The 18,547-nt window shown below is 43.6% G+C and overlaps 1 protein-coding gene and 1 long non-coding RNA gene across 35 annotated transcripts in view; one reads left to right on the forward strand and one right to left on the reverse strand.

The window, feature by feature from the left end:
* Positions 1–5,219, reverse strand: part of BRCA1 (BRCA1 DNA repair associated) — an 86,058-nt gene extending 80,839 nt beyond the window's left edge. For 8 of the 32 annotated variants that reach the window (XM_074019714.1, XM_074019712.1, XM_074019717.1 and 5 more), the window contains exons 1-2: positions 5,003–5,219; positions 3,785–3,883 (exon numbers count right to left, since the gene is read on the reverse strand). In XM_074019714.1, coding sequence (XP_073875815.1) covers positions 3,785–3,864 — 80 coding nt within the window. In that variant the 5' untranslated portion in view covers positions 3,865–3,883; positions 5,003–5,219. Of the gene's footprint in view, positions 1–1,696; positions 1,718–3,784; positions 3,884–4,300; positions 4,392–4,509 lie in introns of those variants that run through there. The other 24 variants (XM_045375929.3, XM_074019711.1, XM_074019707.1 and 21 more) reach the window with 10 other exon arrangements.
* Positions 5,220–6,104: 885 nt separating this feature from the next.
* On the forward strand, positions 6,105–18,052 carry LOC141408823 (uncharacterized). 3 transcript variants are annotated; one of them, XR_012425897.1, is made up of 6 exons: positions 6,105–6,201; positions 10,106–10,168; positions 11,874–11,892; positions 12,680–12,782; positions 17,470–17,531; positions 17,639–18,052. It is a non-coding gene; the product is annotated as an uncharacterized lncRNA (long non-coding RNA). The 3 variants fall into 3 exon arrangements; XR_012425898.1 differs by lacking the exon at positions 17,470–17,531 and having other exon boundaries at positions 17,639–17,778; XR_012425896.1 differs by lacking the exons at positions 17,470–17,531; positions 17,639–18,052 and having other exon boundaries at positions 12,680–13,596.
* Positions 18,053–18,547: the final 495 nt, after the last annotated feature.

Below are 18,547 nucleotides of genomic sequence, written 5' to 3' on the forward strand. Positions count from 1 at the left end.
ACTCCAGCCTGGGCGGCAGAGCGAGACTCCGTCTCAAAAAAAAAAAAATAAAAAAAATAAAAAAATAAAAAAAAATAAAAAGAAAAACAACCTTGACAAAGAAAACTGATTTGTTACTAAATCCCTATTTCTGAGATAAGCTACATTTCAAAGAAATTCTCCGTAAAAGAAAAATTGGATTCAGTTATCATACCAGATGGCTTTCATTCTCACCACTGACTCAATTCTGAAATAATTATATTTCAGTATGGTAATTATAATCTAAACTATATAAACACACTGTAAACACAAACTTTGAACAGATGAAAACTCCAATATGTAAAAAGGTAATGAATGCTCAAGGAAGACTGTGAAAAGGGAATACGAAAAAAATTAAAATGTTCCTCTTCTAGGTCCTGATGAGAGTAAATGTTTACTATAAAAATGATTCAAATATTTTAAGCACTTTTCAAACCAGGCAATATTTTAGGCGTACTGTACATTTGCATTTTGAGCTTCCAATACGGATAAGTGACTGGAAAAAGCAGCTAGGTTTAGGTTGAAAAACAACAACCCACTGGTGTACACATTTTAGCAAATTCTTCTGAAAGTCAAAAATGTTATAGGTAAAAAGTTACAGAGAACTACCAATTGTCAGAAATAGCTGCCAAATAGCAACTTAGAAGTCAGCAGAAGGAATTTTAGTTCAAGAAACCTAAAAAAGGCTGAAAATCTTACCTACCCTATAGCTACCACAAATAACACTGTTTCCAGTCATGATCAAGAATCATATATTAAGACGTAACTGCAAATTGTGCTATACTGTACTGTATTAAAAGGAAGTGAAATATGATCCCCATCCTAGAACTTTCTATAAAAATGAGTCTAAAAAACCATCAAAAATTTATCTTAACCCAGGCCCAGTGGCTCACGCCTGTAATCCCAGCACTTTGGGAGGCCAAGGCTGGCAGATCACGAGGTCAGGAGTTCAAAACTAGCCTGACCAACATGGTGAAACCATATCGCTACTAAAAATACAAAATTAGCCGGCCACAGTGGTGCACGCCTGTAATCCCAGGTACTCAGAAGGCTGAGGCAGAGGAAGCGCCTGGACCTGGGAGGCGGAGGTTGCAGTGAACCAAGATGGAGCCACTGCACTCCAGACTGGGTGACAGAGTGTGACTCCATCTCAAAAAAAAAAAAAAAAAAAAAAAAGTCTGGGCGTGGTGGTCACGCCTGTAATCTCAGCACTTTGGTAGGCTGAGGCGGGCAGATCACCTGAGGACAGGAGTTCCAGACCAACTGGACCAACATGGAGAAACCCTGTCTCTACTATAAAATACAAAATTAGCTGGCGTGATGGCACATGTCTGCAATCCCAGCTACTCCGGAGGCTGAGGCAGGAGAATCGCTTGAACCGGGGAGGTAGAGGTTGTGGTGAGCTGAGATCCCACCATTGCACTCCAGTCTGGGCAACAAGAGCGAAACTTCGTCTCAAAAAAAAAAAAAAAAATTAGGCAGGGTGGTGGCTCATGCCTGTAATCCCACCATTTTGGGGGGCCAAGGCAGGCGGATCACGAGATCAGGAAACTGAGACCACCCTGGCTAACATCGTGAAACCCCGTATCCACTAAAAATACAAAAATTATCTGGGTGTGGTGGCGCCCGCCTGTAGTCGCAGCTACTTGGCAGGCTGAGGCAGGACAATCGCTGATACCTGGGAGGTGGAGGCTGCAGTGAGCTGAGATCACACCATTGCACGCACTCCAGCCTGGGCAACAGAACGAGACTCCACCTCAAAAAAAAAACAAAAAAAACTAATCTAACAGGAAACAGGAAAAAAGCAATGAAAAGCTAGAAAACATATAAGAGTTGACTGAAAATAAAAATTTAGCATTTTCATTCTTACATTTTTAATTTTTATGTATCTGAGTTTTTAATTGATGGTTTAATTTGCCAGAATGAGAAAGAACATCCTATTTTTATGACTGTTCCATGGAAATGTAAAGAGAAAGGGATCCAAATGCCACACTATTGAGGATTTTTTTGATCACTCTGATTGTCATGAGTAAGTTTTGTGCTTTTTCAAAAGCAGTTTTTTCCTACAATGTCATTTCCTGCTTCTCTGGCTCTGATTTTCAATAAATTGATAAATTGTAAATCTTGTTTTCCTCTTATTTTTGTTTAGCTAAAATGCTGAAGGGCAAGGGAGAGGATGGTTATTTATAAATCTTGTTATCTCTCTGAAAACACAACTTGCATTTTCCTTAATCTGATTAACTTGACTTCAAATATGAAAAACAACTTTCATAAAGCACGAAAGAAAATTTCCTTGAATTTACCCTTTTTTATTGTGGGTAAGAGGCAATAAGTACAAGTTTTCAACTTATTTTTTGAATGTTACTCACTACTAACCATCACCATATTTTAAAAAATTAAAGAACTAATTTAGTTTAGTTTATTATTTAATGTATTTGACAAATGTTTATTGAGTGGCAACTAGGTCCCAAGTACCGTTCTAACTACTGAATATACAGATGTACGAAAACAAAACAAAAATCTCTCCGTCCTGGAGTTTACATTCTATGGGACTAAAGGATGGATACATTACATAGAATGTCAGCTAATCATAAGTGTTATGGAGAAGCAGCAGGAATGGAGGATAAAGTGTGTGTTGGGGGAGTTGTAATTTTAAATAGCAGTGTCTGGAAATGAAAAGGTGGTATTTCAATCAAGATTTTCAGACCATGGCTGGGTGCAATGGCTCACGCCTGTAATCCCAACACTTTGAGAGGCCAAGGCCTCACTTGAGGTCAGGAGTTTGAGACCAGCATGGCCAACATGGCAAAACCCTATCTCTACCAAAAAAAAAAAAAAAAAATTAGCTGGGCATGGTAGTGTGCACCTATAGTCCCTGCTACTCTGGAAGCTGAGGCAGGAGGATTGCTTGAGCCTGACAAGGTTGAGGCTGCAGTAAGCTGTGATAGCACCACTGCACTCCAGCTTCTTGACACAAATCCTGTATAAAAAAAACCTCTGCATTTCATTGTATGTAAATGAGTATGTAATTTCATTGTATGTACAGAGCCAGTTTCAGACAAAGGTTCTTCCAAATACTTATCCCCTTAAGGACACCAATCATCCATGATCTCTTTTTTTTTTAGATGGAGTTTAGCTCTGTTGCTGGAGTTCAGTGGTGTGATACTGGCTCACTGCAACATCTGCCTCCCGGTTCAAGTGATTCTCCTGCCTCAGCCTCCTGAGTAGCTGGAATTACAGGCCCGCGCCGCTATGCCCAGCTAATTTTTGTATTTTTAGTGGAGAGGGGGTTTCACCATGTTGGCTAGGCCAGTGTCTATCTCCTGACCTTGTGATCTCCCACCCTGGCCTCCCAAAGTGCTGGGATTACAAACGTTAAGCCACCGTCCCTGGCCTCATCCATGATTTTATTTCGCCATTTCAAGTGATGGAGCTGGTTTTAGAGCTGGAAGAAAAGCCAAAATGCCAGTTAATCTAAACTCGATTCCTGCCCCAGTGCAGAACCAATCAAGAGAGAGTCCCTGTCTTTCCCGGACCACAGGCTTTGTGTTGAACAGGAGAGGAGTGGGAGAGCCAGAGTGGATGGAGAACAAGGAATCATTTTCTATATTTTTAAAGTTCTTCAGTTAAGAAAATCAGCAATTACAATAGCCTAATCTTACTAGACATGTGTTTTCCTCCCTACTATGTAAGGTCAATTCTGTTCATTTGCATAGCAGATAATCATACAGAAATCCCAAATTAATACCCTCTTGTGCTGACTTACCAGATTGGACACTCTAAGATTTTCTGCATAGCATTAATGACATTTTGTACTTCTTCAACGCGAACAGCAGATAAATCCATTTCTTTCTGTTCCAATGAACTTAAACACATTAGAAAAAATATATATATACATATATATAGTTTGAAAAAAGGTTTATAAAATGACAACTTCATTTTATCATTTTACAATAAGGTAAATTTAAGATTTTGAAGGTTTTAGAATACAAACCATAGAGCTAATGACAAAATCCTTTATTTTTTTAAAGGTTCTAGAAGTGGCTCTTTGTAATTAAACAACATACATTCTGTAATTCTTCACATATTGTTGCCAAGCCCTTGGGTCTTTTCCTTTCTCCAAGAAAGAGAAAGCTACAGAGGAGTGACTGACCGGGTAAGTGGTGGTCACCTTAGGTTTCTCCAATGTTTCTGGCTGCTTTCTTTTTCTTGCATAAAACCAAAATCAACGACAAAACCAACACCAATCAGCACCTCCCCGCCCCTAAACCTTCCCAGTGACCTGCTCTCATCTCAGGATCCTCCTCAAGCACATTCCTGCCGGCAGCATCTGTTACTACTGACGCTCCTCTACTTCCCTCTTGCGCTTTCTCAATAGCGCAATTGGATCCAGTTCTTAAGTTCTCCCTCCCACAAAACCCTGTCTCCTCCCCTTCCCAGACGTATTCCTGGCATCTCTTCTTCCGCAAGGTCCCATCCACTCATACATACCAGCCGGTGTTTTTGTCTGTTGTTTTGAGACAGAGTCTCGCTCTGTCGCCCAGGCTGGAGGGCAATGGCGCGATCTCGGCTCACTGCTACCTCCGCCTCCCGGGTTCTAGCGATTCTCCTGCCTCAGCCTCCTGAGTAGCTGGAGCGCCACCACGCCCGGCTAATTTCTGTATTTTTAGTGGAGACGGAGTTCCACCATGTTGGTCAGGCTGGTCTGGAAGTCCTGACCTCGTGACCAGCCGATGTTTTTATAGACGTGGTGTCCCCCTCAAGGCATATTTCAGTTCCTATCACGATGATTCCCCCTCGGACACACCGTGCCCCCTTCCTGATCCTCAGAGCTTCCCTCGCGACCTACAAACTGCCCCTTCCCCAGGGTTCACAACTCCTTACGCCTCTCAGCTTCCGCCACCGCTCCCCCCCCCAAAAGAATACCCACTCTCTCTCCCACGCCAGTCCCCCAAAGCATCACTTGGACCCGGGACTCTACTACCTTTACCCAGAGCAGAGGGTGCAGGCCTCTGGGGCCCAGGGGCCCAGTTATCTGAGAAACCCCACGGCCTGTTCCCCGTCCAGAAAGTCTCAGCGAGCCCACGCCGCGCAGTCGCAGTTTTAATTTATCTGTAATTCCCGCGCTTTTCCGTTGCCACGGAAACCAGCTGGCTACCGCTAAGCAACAGCTGCTCAGAATACGAAATCAAGGCACAATCAGAGGAAGGGCGGGACAGAAGGAGCCAAGTCTCTCTCGGGCCTCTGGATTGGCCACCCAGTCTGCCCCCAGATAACGTAAAACGAAAGAGACGGGAGAGGAAGAATTCTACCCTAGTTTGCCCTAAAGTGCCGGCCCTCTGGCCTCTACGCGTCCAGTTGCGGCTTATTACGTCACAGTAATTGCTATACGAGAGTCAGAATCGCTACCTAGTGTCCAAAGCAGTCGTAAAAAGAGGTCCCATTCCCCCACTCTTTCCGCCCTAATGGAGGTCTCTAGTTTAGGTAAATATAAGAAATAAGGATTGTTGGGGGGGGGGGGGTGGACGGAAAGAACTATTTCCAGCATTCGCTGCGGAATGAAAGGTCGTTGCCACAGTGTTCCTTGTGGAAAGTGTAGTCTTATGGAGAGAAACATCCAATAGCGAAGCGGGCACAATTCTCACGGAAATCCAGCGGATAGATTGGAGACCTCCACGCGCTTATACACGTCAACAGTTATGGATTGGAGTGTTGTTATGTTTTCGTATCTTGAAAGGTAAAACTAGGCCTAAAAAAAATACCTACAACTCTTAGGAAGACTACAATTCCCATCCAGCCCCACGAGTCTCGGGCAAACAGTCCTCTAAGGTCAGCGACCTGTGGCGACCCAGTGGGCGCCGAATTTGTCTGGGGAAGGGGAAATCCGCTCTGGCTCACGTCTGCGCACTCGTAGTTCCGCCCCTCAGCCCCAGTGTTTGTTATTGTTGTCCGGCTCCGGTTTCTTCTGCCCCGCCCCGTCGACGCAATCTCCACCAATCAATGGGGTGGTCGTTTTGAGGGACAAGTGGTAAGAGCCAATCATCTTGGCGAAAACTGGGAGTAACGGGACTAGTTAGTCTTTATGCGCCTTGTTAGATTCACCCCACAGGGATAGTGGCAGAGCTGGCAGCGGACGGTTCTGGCTTTGGCCTCCGCCGGGCGCCTCACTGGAGCGGGAAGCTGGTAAGGAAGCAGCCTCGGTTACCTAGGGGTGGGGTCACGTCACCGTAAGAGGGTTTGGAGAAGTTCAAGGGAGGAATCCTGCAAAGAAGAGGGGCGACTTTTCCCGTGTCTCGGGACAGCTAATCTTTTTAGTGACAGGATGAGAGCCCTTCGTGTTCAGAGGGACCGAGTGGGCGAAAAGCGCCGGAGAGTTGTAGAGTATGTGGTTGAGAACATCGACTTCTGCTGATGGAAGGCCACGACTCCCCAGTGGAAAGAGGGCCCAGGCAAAGAAAATGAGAGAGAGTCCTCGGGGTGGTGACACTGTCTTGGGAACATTAAGTGCTAGGAAACGATAACTGGAAGACTAGGATGAACTCTGCAAGTAAAAAAAATGACACTACCTACACATCTTTCTCATCCCATCCTCCTTTTTTCGAGACCCTGTTAAAGAGCTCTCCTTGGTTAGGGACCTTCGGTGTTGGAAAGGCATTCTTTTTCCTTTTTGTCAAACATCCAGCTTTCAGGCCACACTTTTTTTTTTTTTTTTTTTGAGACAGAGTCTTACTGTCTCAAACACCAGCCCAGGCTGGTCTTGAACTCCTGAGCTCAAGCGATCTTCCTGCCTCGGCCTCCCAAAGTGCTGGGATTACAGGCATGAGCCACTGCTCCCGGCCTCGGGTCGCACATTTTAAAGTTTGAATAACTTGTCTTGTACAGGCCTCTGGTGGAGACAGTAATCAAAGCTCAGGTTGCCAGGTCTGTTTCATTAAAGGGATTTTGTTAAGGCTGAGGAAAAAAAAAAAAAAAAAAAGACGTAGAGGAAAAGTTAACTTGTGCCAAGCCAAGGTGCGTCAGTGGCATGGACTTAAAGTCATGCCAGTTATGAAAGCTGAAGGCCAGGCCGGGCGCGGTGGCTCATGCCAGTAATCCCAGCACTTTGGGAGGCTGAGGCGGGCGGATCACCTGAGGTCGGGAGTTCCAGAGCAGCCTGACCAACATGGAGAAACTCCGTCTCTACTGAAAATACAAAATTAGCCGGGCGTGGTGGCACACGCCTGTAATCCCAGCTACTAGGGAGGCTGAGGCAGGAGAATCGCTTGAACCTGGGAGGCAGAGGTTGCGGTGAGCCGAGATCGCGCCATTGCACTACAGCCTGGGCAGCAAGAGCAAAACTCCGTCTCAAAAAAAAAAAAAAGAAAAGAAAAGAAAAGAAAAAGAAAAAAACACACCTCCGTATCAAAAAAAAAAAAAAAAAAAAAAAAAAGGGCCGGGCGCGGTGGCTCACGCCTGTAATCCCAGCACTTTGGGAGGCCGAGGCGGGCGGATCACAAGGTCAGGAGATCGAGACCACGGTGAAACCCCGTCTCTACTAAAAATACAAAAAAAAATTAGCCGGGCGCAGTTGTGGGCGCCTGTAGTCCCAGCTACTCAGGAGGCTGAGGCAGGAGAATGGCGTGAACCCGGGAGGCGGAGCTTGCAGTGAGCCGAGATCGCGCCACTGCACTCCAGCCTGGGCGACAGAGCGAGACTCCGTCTCAAAAAAAAAAAAAAAAGCAAGCAAGCTGAAGGCCTAGGTCCCAGCTATCTGACTATACTGGCTGTAGACCTAAGGGGCAGATAGGATTAACCATAACTTTGGTGTTTACACACGTTCAAGATTAATGCTTTTGTTGAAAGAATTTTTTTTACTTGTCAGCCAAAGCTATAATCTCCCACTTCCTGTTTTCTCTTAGTTGGCCCACCAGCTGGAGGAGCTCCAGAGTATTTAAATTAATTTCCAATTGTGTAATTTGAGAAAAAGATGCGAAGATTAATTTCCTTCACAAGTAGGGAAGTGTGTTTTTTTTTTTTCTTTTCTTTTTTTTTTTTTTGAGACGGAGTCTCCCTCTGTCCCCCAGGCTGGAGTGCAGTGACGCGATATCGGCTCACTGCAAGATCCGCCTCCCGGGTTCACGCCGTTCTCCTGCCTCCTCAGCCTCCTGAGTAGCTGGGACTACAGGCGCCCGCCACCCCGCCCAGCTAATTTTTTTGTGGTTTTAGTAGAGACGGGGGTTTCACCGTGTTAGCTAGGATGGCCTCTATCTTCTGACCTCATGATCTACCCGCCTCGGCCTCCCAAAATTCTGGCATTATAGGCGTGAGCCACCGCGCCTGGCAGGAAGTGTGTTTCTTGAAGTTGGAAAGTGGTATTTCTGAACATCTGCTTTTGGCAGACTAAGTCAGTCACTTCATTTCCCTGATTTTTTGCCTGAGGTCCTGGGGAATTGACAAAGATTCTGCCCAAATTTTAAGGACCCCAATAATTACATTTCATATGAATGAATAGTAGATGTCAGCAGGATTGTTATTAAGAGAGTAGTAGTATTTTTGTGGTGCACTTGGTTCTAGGTAGAAACAAAGAATGGAGAAAATTGGGGGATAATTGTCTTAGGGTTTCAAAAAAGTGCGTGATCTTCACAGAGTTCAGGATCCTTAAAATAACAGTCTTAATTGGAGTGTTTGACAGGGCAGTGCATTATATTGTCGAAAACAGTACAGGTTTATGGTTCTAAAGACTGGTTTATTATTTTAAAAAATGTTTAATTTAACTTAATTTTTTTAAGGAGATGGGGTTGCTGGTCTTGAACTCCTAGGCTCATGATCCTTCCGCCTCAGCCTCCCAAAGTGCTAGGATTACAGTCACGAGCCACCATACCGGGCCAATTTTTTATTTTATTTTTGAGACAGAGTCTCGCTATATCACCCAGGCGGGAGTGCACAGGCATGATCTTGGCTCACTGCAACCTTGCCTCCGAGGTTCAAGCAATTCTCCTGCCTCAGCCTCCTGAGTAGCTGAGATTACAGGCCTGTACCACTACATGCAGCTAATTTTTGTATTTTTGGTACAGACGAAGTTTCACCATGTTGGTTCGGCTGGTATGGAACTCCTGGACTCAAGCTATCTGCCAGCCTTTGCTTCCCAAAGTGCTGGGATTACAGACATGAGCCACTGTGCCTGACCTTTATTATATTTTTTATATTTGAGTGACATTTTGAAAGAACTTGCATATACATTTTTAATTTGATCCTTATGGTAACACTGTGAGACAGGCAGAGCAGACATATTAGACCTCTTTTATAGATTAAAGATTAAAAACTGAATCTTTTTTTTTTTTTTTTGAGACGGAGTCTTGCTCTGTCACCCAGGCTGGAGTGCAGTGGCCGGATCTCAGCTCACTGCAAGCTCCGCCTCCCGGGTTTACGCCATTCTCCTGCCTCAGCCTCCCGAGTAGCTGGGACTACAGGCGCCCGCCACCGCGCCCGGCTAATTTTTTGTATTTTTAGTAGAGACGGGGTTTCACCATGTTAGCCAGGATGGTCTCGATCTCCTGACCTCATGATCCGCCCGCCTCGGCCTCCCAAAGTGCTGGGATTACAGGCTTGAGCCACCGCGCCCGGCTAAAAACTGAATCTTAAAGGTGAACTGACCTGCTCACAGTTTTATGTCTAGTAATGGGCCAGAGCTGTGTCTGGAACCCAAGTCTTCCCATTTTTTGTGCTCCCACACGCGCACACACACACAAAATTTGCTGTTCAGATGAGATGGCATCTCATTGCTTCAGTTTGCATTGTTCTGACCACCAGAAAGTTTGAAAATCTTCTGATGTGCTTGTTAGGTGTTTTGATTTCCTCTTCTCTGAATTTTATGTATATTTTTACCTGAGTTGTTAATTGTATCATTAGCAGTTTTGCTGATGCTCTGGGTGTGTCGCAGATACTAACCCTTTGTTATGGGTTGTTACGGTTGTTTGTTGTTTGTCTTTTGATTTTGTGGATTTTTTTAACTGTATAAAATATTTAATATGTAATGAAATGTGCACAGCTCATCTTTTGACTTCTGCATACATTATAACCTGCCTTTAAATGTGTATTTCTTTTGTAGGTAAAAGTTTCATTTGATCTGGATACTATTCAAATAAAATACCTGGATGAGGAAAATGAAGAGGTAAAGTATATTATGGTACTTATTGCTAGGTGTTCAGAATAGCAATCTTATTTCTCCAGTGATATGGGCTTTAATAATTCAAAATAGTGTTTAGCTCATTTGTGTGGTGGTTTAAATATATTTGATAATTGAATATTCTAAGAAGACTTGCAGCATCTGAGATAGAGTTGAGAAACGGAGAAGCAACATTGAAGAATAGCTCAGAGATAACTTTCACTTTAAAAAAAAAAAAAAAGGAAATGGGGTCTCACTATGTTGCTGAGGCCAGTCTAGAACTCCTGGGCCTAAGCAGTCCTCCCACCTCAGCCTCCCAAGGTGCTGGGTAATATTACAGGTGTGAGACACCATGCCTGGCCTGAGATAACTTTTTTTTTTTTTTTTTTTTTTTGAGACGGAGCCTCACTCCGTCGCCTAGGCTGGAGTGCAGTGGTGCAATCTCTGCTCACTACAACCTCCAGTTCCTGGGTTCAAGTGATTCTTCTGTCTCAGCCTCCCGAGTAGCTGGGATTACAAGTTTATACCACCACGCCTGGCTAATTTTTGCATTTTTAGTAGAGATGGGATTTCACCATGTTGGCCAAGCAGGTCTCAAACTCCTGGGCCCAAGCAGTCGGCCCGCCTCGACCTCCCAAAGTGCTGGGATTACAGGCGTGAGCTACCACACCTGGCCAAGATAACTTTTAAAATTATGTAGTGGCCAGGCGTGGTGGCTCATGCCTGTAATCCCAGCACTTTGGGAGGCCGAGGCGGGCGGATCATGAGGTCAGGAGATCGAGACCATCCTGGCTAACATGGTGAAACCCCGTCTCTACTAAAAATACAAAATATTAGCCGGGTGTGGTGGTGAGCGCCTGTAGTCCCAGCTACTGGGGAGGCTGCTGCAGGAGAATGGCATGAACCTGGGAGGCAGAGCTTGCAGTGAGCCGAGATTGCGCCACTGCACTCCAGCCTGGGCGACGAAGCGAGACTCCGTCTCAGAAAAAAAAAAAAAAAAATTATGTAGTGACCTTAAGTTCACATATAGTGCAAGCCATTCAGTTTATAATAATACAAATATAATAGCTAAGGCTTTTTTTTTTTTTTTTTTTTTTTAAAGAGACACGGTCTTACTCTGTCACCCAGGCTGGAGTGCATTGGAATGATCATAGCTCACTGCAACCTAGAGCTCCTGGGTTCAAGGAATCCTCCCATCTCAGCCTTATGGGTAGCTAGGACATGCCTCTGCATCTGGCAAAATTTTTTAATTCTTTGGAGAGATGGGGTCTCACTTTGTTGCCCAGGTTAATGACTAAGCTTTATTGAGTGGTTACAGTGTGGCAGACTAGCAACAATGCCATCTATTGAGTACATTATTATCATCACTATTTTACTCATGAGGAAACTGAGGCACAGAGAGGTGAAATAACTTGCCTAAACGCATAAAATCTTGGAAGTAGTAAAGTCAGGGTTCAGTCCATACCCTCTAGCTATAGAACTCAAGCTCCTAACTGTTATATTGCACTGCCTCTTAATGTATCTGAAATAAAGGAGGGCACAGTAGATAAGCAATAACATTTCTTAAGTATTATTCATGACTATCAAGTGATACAGAAAAGCTGAAGGCTTGGCCTGAGTTTTTGTCTGTCCTATGGGGCTGGTCCTAGTAACAGAAATGCTCAATTGATGAGACACATATAATTCACTGTTGTTTTTTTTCCTTTTATAGGTATCCATCAACAGTCAAGGTGAGTCCCTGAGAGAGTCTGTTCAGCTTATTTAAAAGCCTTAATCTGCTCGTTGAGGCATTTCTATTTGTACTCAAACCTTATTGCAGTATTAATTTTAGAGTTTGGAATTTGGTATACTACAAATTAACATTGCACTGATGGACATTAGTTACATAGGGGATTTTATTGTATAGCAGTTTTTTGTGTATAGGATGATGCCTTTGAATGGACCCTAAGGACAGCTTTATTGGGAGGTTTTCATATTTAACATGCCAGTCCTCTGAGATTAATATGCCTCCCAGTTCAAGACATAAAAGTATTCCCACAGTGTTGCATTTGTACAGTAGGTACAGTAAAAATGGACATTATAATCTTACGGGATCACCATCATACACGTGGTTGATCACAATGTTACGTGGCAGTGGTTACTATAGTGAAGCAAATTAACATATCCATCATCTCATTATAGTGGCCCTGTGGTGCCCTGAGCCCTCCCCAGAAACCAGCCATAATCTACTCATTTAGCAAAAATCATAAATATATGATTAACTATAATACATTCCTCATGTTATACAGTCCATCTTTAGAATTGGCTACACTTAATCTTATAGATTCTTGAATGAATGGATGTGTACAAAATAAAAATAATTTAAAAATAATAGAATCTTTTGGGGTGTGTGAAGAAGTATCATGGTGTATATTTTTTGTCCTTTTAGGAGAATATGAAGAAGCACTTAAAGTAATGATTATTTAATCTCATTTTCAAATAATTTAATATTATGGGTTTTTTTTTTTTTTTAAACAGGGTTATGCTCTGTCATCCAGGCTGGCGTGCAGTGGCACAATCTGGGATTGCTGCAACCTCCACCTCCCAGGCTTAAGTGATCGAGACCATCCTGGCAAACACGGTGAAACCCCATCTATATTAAAAATACAAAAAATGGCCGGGCGCGGTGGCTCACGCCTGTAATCCCAACACTTTGGGAGGCCGAGGCGGGCGGATCACGAGGTCAGGAGATTGAGACCATCCTGGCTAACACGGTGAAACCCTGTATCTACTAAAAAAAATACAAAAAATTAGCCGGGCGTGGTGGCGGGAACCTGTAGTCCCAGCTACTCGGGAGGCTGAGGCAGGAGAATGGCGTGAACCCGGCAGGCAGAGCTTGCAGTAAGCCAAGCCGAGATCGCACCACTGCACTCCAGCCCAGGCGACAGAGCGAGACTCCGTCTCAAAAAAAAAAATACAAAAAATTAGCCGGGCGTGGCGGGCACCTGTAGTCCCAGCTACCCGGGAAGCTGAGGCAGGAGAATGGTGTGAACCCGGGAGGCGGAGCTTGCAGTGAGCCGAGATCACGCCACTGCACTCTAGCCTGGGTGACAGAGCAAGACTCCGTCTCAAAAAAAAAAAAAAAAAGAGAAACAACCTTGACAAAGAAAACTGATTTGTTACTAAATCCCTATTTCTGAGATAAGCTACATTTCAAAGAAATTCTCCGTAAAAGGAAAATTGGATTCAGTTATCATACCAGATGGCTTTCATTCTCACCACTGACTCAATTCTGAAATAATTATATTTCAGTATGGTAATTATAATCTAAACTATATAAACACACTGTAAACACAAACTTTGAACAGATGAAAACTCCAATATGTAAAAAGGTAATGAATGCTCAAGGAAGACTGTGAAAAGGGAATACGAAAAAAATTAAAATGTTCCTCTTCTAGGTCCTGATGAGAGTAAATGTTTACTATAAAAATGATTCAAATATTTTAAGCACTTTTCAAACCAGGCAATATTTTAGGCCTACTGTATATTTGCATTTTGAGCTTCCAATACGGATAAGTGACTGGAAAAAGCAGCTAGGTTTAGGTTGAAAAACAACAACCCACTGGTGTACACATTTTAGCAAATTCTTCTGAAAGTCAAAAATGTTATAGTCATAGGTAAAAAGTTACAGAGAACTACCAATTATCGGAAACAACTGCCAATACTGACTTAGAGGCCAGCAGAAGGAATTTTAGTTCAAGAAAACTAAAGGAGGATGAAATCCTTACTTACCCTATAGCTACCACAAATAACACTGTTTCCAGTCATGATCAGGAATCACATATTAAGACATAACTGCAAATTGTGCTATACTGGGTACTGTATTAAAAGGAAGTGAAATATGATCCCCATCCTAGAGCTTTCCATACATATGAGTCTAAAAAACCATTAAAAATTAATCTAGGCCAGGTGTGGTGGCTCACATCTGTAATCCCAGCACTTTGGGAGGCCTTGGCGGGCGAATCATGAGGTCAGGAGTTCGAGACCAGCCTGACCAACATGGTGAAACCATATCTCTACTAAGAATACAAAATTAGGCAGGCATGGTAGCATGCCCCGGTAATCCCAGCTACTCAGGAGGCTGAGGTAGGAGAAGCACTAGAATCTGGGAAGCAGAGGTTGCAGTGAACCAAGATGGTGCCACTGTACTCCAGACTGGGCAACAAGAGCTAAACTCCGTCTAAAAAAAAAAAAAAAGTAATCTAACAGAAAACAGGAAAAAAGCAATGAAAAACTAGAAAACATACAATAGCTGACTGAAAATAAAAATTTAGCATTAACTTTCATTCTTACATCTTTAATTTTTATGTATCTGAGTTTTTAATTGATGGTTTAATTTGCCAGAATGAGAAAGAACATCCTATTTTTATGACTCTGTTCCATGGAAATGTAAAGAGAAAGGGATCTAAATGCCACACTATTGAGGATTTTTTTGATCACTCTGTCATGAGTAAGTTTTGTGCTTTTTCTTTTTTTTTTTTTTTGAGACGGAGTCTTGCTCTGCCGCGCAGGCTGGAGTGCAGTGGCCGGATCTCAGCTCACTGCAAGCTCCGCCTCCTGGGTTCACGCCATTCTCCTGCCTCAGCCTCCCGAGTAGTTGGGACTACAGGCGCCCGCCACTGCGCCCGGCTAGTTTTTTGTATTTTTTAGTAGAGACGGGGTTTCACCGTGTTAGCCAGGATGGTCTCGATCTCCTGACCTCGTGATCCGCCCGTCTCGGCCTCCCAAAGTGCTGGGATTACAGGCTTGAGCCACTGCGCCCGGCAGTTTTGTGCTTTTTCAAAAGCAGTTTTTTCCTACAATGTCATTTCCTGCTTCTCTGGCTCTGATTTTCAATAAATTGATAAATTATAAATCTTGTTTTCCTCTTATTTTTGTTTAGCTAAATGTTGAAGGGCAAGGGAGAGGATGGTTATTTATAAATCTTGTTATCTCTCTGAAAACAAAACTTGCATTTTCCTTAATCTGATTGACATGGCTCCAAATATGAAAAACAATTTTCATAAAGCACAAAAGAAAATTTCCTTGAATTTACCCTTTTTTATTGTGGGTAACAGGCAATAGGTACACATTTTCAACTTATTTTTTGAATGTTACTCACTACTAATGACCATATTTTTAAAAATTAATCGAAGAACTAATGTAGTTTAGTTTATTATTTAACGTATTCAACAAATGTTTATTGAGTGGCAACTAGGTCCCAAGTACTGTTCTAACTACTGAAGATACAGATGTACATAAACAAAACAAAAATCTCTGCTGCCATCCTGGAGTTTACGTTCTGTGGTACTCGAAATAAAGGATGGATTAGAATGTCAGCTAGTCATAAATGTTATGGAGAAGCAGCAGGAATGGAGGATAAAGTGTGTCTTGAGGGTGTTGTAATTTTAAATAGCGCTGTCTGGAAATGAAAAGGTATTTCAATCAAGATTTTCAGACCATGGCTGGGTGCAGAGGCTCACACCTGTAATCCCAGCACTTTGAGAGGCCAAGGTGGGTAGATCATTTGAGGTCAGGAGTTTGAGACCAGCGTGACCAACATGGCAAAACCCTATCTCTACAAAAAAAAAAAATACAAAAATTAGTTGGGCATGGTGGTGCACACCTGTAGTCCCTGCTACTCTGGAGGGCTAGGGTGGGAGAATCGTTTGAGCCTGGCGAGGTTGAGGCTGCAGTGAGCTGTGATAGCACCAGAGATCCTGTATAAAAAAACCTCTGCATTTCATTGTATGTAAATTATACCTCAATTCAAAAGCAAAATGTGAATAGTATAGTCCCCTTTTCCTTTTATAGACCAAGAAAAACAAAAGCTCACTCCAAGAGTCAGACTTGCTAAAGGCTTTGATGACTTGCAGTATTCTTATTTAAATGTACAGAGCCAGTTTCAGAGGAAGGTTCTTTCAAAGACTTATCCCCTAAACGACACCAATCATCCATGGTTTTTTGTTTGTTTTTTTTTGTTTTTTTTTTGTTTTTGTTTTTGTTTTTGAGACGGAGTCCTACTCTGTTGCTCAGGCTGGAGTGCAGTGGCCGGATCTTGGCTCACTGCAAGCTCCGCCTCCCGGGTTTACGCCATTCTCCTGCCTCAGCCTCCCGAGTAACTGGGACTACAGGCGCCCGCCACCACGCCTGGCTAGTTTTTTTGTATTTTTTAGTAGAGACGGGGTTTCACCGGGTTAGCCAGGATGCTCTCGATCTCCTGACCTCGTGATCCGCCCGTCTCCGCCTCCCAAAGTGCTGGGATTACAGGCTTGAGCCACCGCGCCCGGCCTTTTTTTTTTTTTTTTTTTTTTTTTTTTGAGACAGAGTCTCACTCTGTCGCTCAGGCTGGAGTGGCAGGCTGGAGTGCAGTTCTGAGATCTTGGCTCACTGCACGCTCCACCTCCAGGTTTATGCCATTCTCCTGCCTCAGCCTCCCGAGTAGCTGGGACTACAGGCGCCCGCCACGATGCCCGGCTAATTTTTTGTATTTTTAGTAGAGACGGGGTTTCACCACGTTAGCCAGGATGGTCTCCATCTCCTGACCTTGTGATCTGCCCACCTTGGCCTCCCAAAGTCCTGGGATTACAGGCATGGGCCACCGCACCCGGCCGATTATTTATTATTTATTTTTATTTTTGAGATGGAGTTTGGCTCTGTCGGCAGGCTAGAGTTCAGTGGTACGATATTGGCTCACTGCAACATCTGCCTCCCGGTTCAAGTGATTCTCCTGCCTCAGCCTCATGAGTAGCTGGGATTACAGGCATGCGCGGCTACACCCAGCTGATTTTTCTATTTTTAGCAGAGAAGGGGTTTCACCATGTTGGCTAGGATGGTCTCGATCTCCCGACTTCATGATTCTCCCACCTCGGCCTCCCAAAGTGCTGGGATTACAGGCATGAGCCACTGCCCACGGCCTCATTCATGATTTATTTTGCCACTTCAAGTGATGAAGCTGGTTTTAGAGCTAGAAGAAAACCAAAATGCCAGTTAATCTAAACTAGATTTCTGCCCCAGTGCACAACCAATCAAGACAGGGTCCCTGTCTTTCCCAGACCACAGGATTTGTTTTGAAGAGGAGAGGAGTGGGAGAGGAAGAGTGGATGGAGAGCAAGGAGTCATTTTCTACATTTTTAAAGTTCTTCAGTTAAGAAAATCAGCAATTACAATAGCCTAATCTTACTAGACATGACTTTTCCTCCCTACTATGTAAGGTCAATTCTGTTCATTTGCATAGGAGATAATCTATAGGAATCTCAAATTAATACCCTCTTGTGGTGACTTACCAGATTGGACACTCTAAGATTTTCTGCATTAAGGACATTTTGTACTTCTTAAATGCGAACAGCAGGTAAATCTATTTCTTTCTGTTCCAATGAACTTTAACACATTAGAAAAACATGTATCTTTTTAAAAGGTTTATAAAATGACAACTTCATTTTATCATTTTAAAATAAGGTAAATAGGGCTGGGCGTGGTGGCTCACGCCTGTAATCACAGCACTTTGGGAGGCCGAGATGGGCGGATGACCTGAGGTCGGGAGTTCAAGACCAGCCTGACCAACATGGAGAACCCTCGTTTCTACTAAAAATACAAAAACACGAGCCAGGCATGGTGGTGCATGCCTGCAATCCCAGCTACTTGGGAGGCTAAGGCAGGAGAATCGCTTGAACCCACGAGTCAGAGGTTGCGGCGAGCCCAAATCACGCCATTACACTCCAGCCTGGGCAACAAGTGAGAAACTCCGTCTCAAAAATAAATAAAATAAAATAAATTTAAGATTTGGAAGGTTTCGAATACAAAATCCTTTATTTTTAAAGGTTCTAGAAGTTGCTTTTTGTAATTAGACAACATAAACTCTGTATTTTTTCACATATCGCTTCTAACTCTTTGGGTCTTTTCCTTTCTCCAAGAAAGAGAAAGCTACAGGGGAGTGACTGACCGGGTAAGTGGTGGTTTGCCTTAGCTTTCTCCAATGCTTCTGGCTGTTTTCTTTCTCATGCATAAAACTGAAACCAACACCAATCAACACCTCCCCGCCCCTAACCCTTCCCAGTGACCTGCTCTCATCTTAGGATCCTCCTCAAGCACATCCCTGCCGGCAGCATCTGTTACTACTGACGCTCCTCTACTTCCCTGTTGGCTATTCCCTCAATAGTGCAAATGGATCCAGTTCTTAAGTTCTCCCTCCCACAAAATCCTGTCTCCTCCCCGTCCCAGACATATTCCTAGCACCTCTTCTTCCGCAAGGGCCCATCCTCTCATAAATACTAGCCGGTGTTTGTTTGTTTGTTTTTGAGACAGTGTTGTTCTGTCGCCGAGGCTGGAGTGCAATGGCGCGATCTAGGCTCACCGCAACCTCCGCTT

Source organism: Macaca fascicularis, chromosome 16 (assembly GCF_037993035.2).
Source record: "Macaca fascicularis isolate 582-1 chromosome 16, T2T-MFA8v1.1".
NCBI classification, from domain to species: domain Eukaryota; kingdom Metazoa; phylum Chordata; class Mammalia; order Primates; family Cercopithecidae; genus Macaca; species Macaca fascicularis.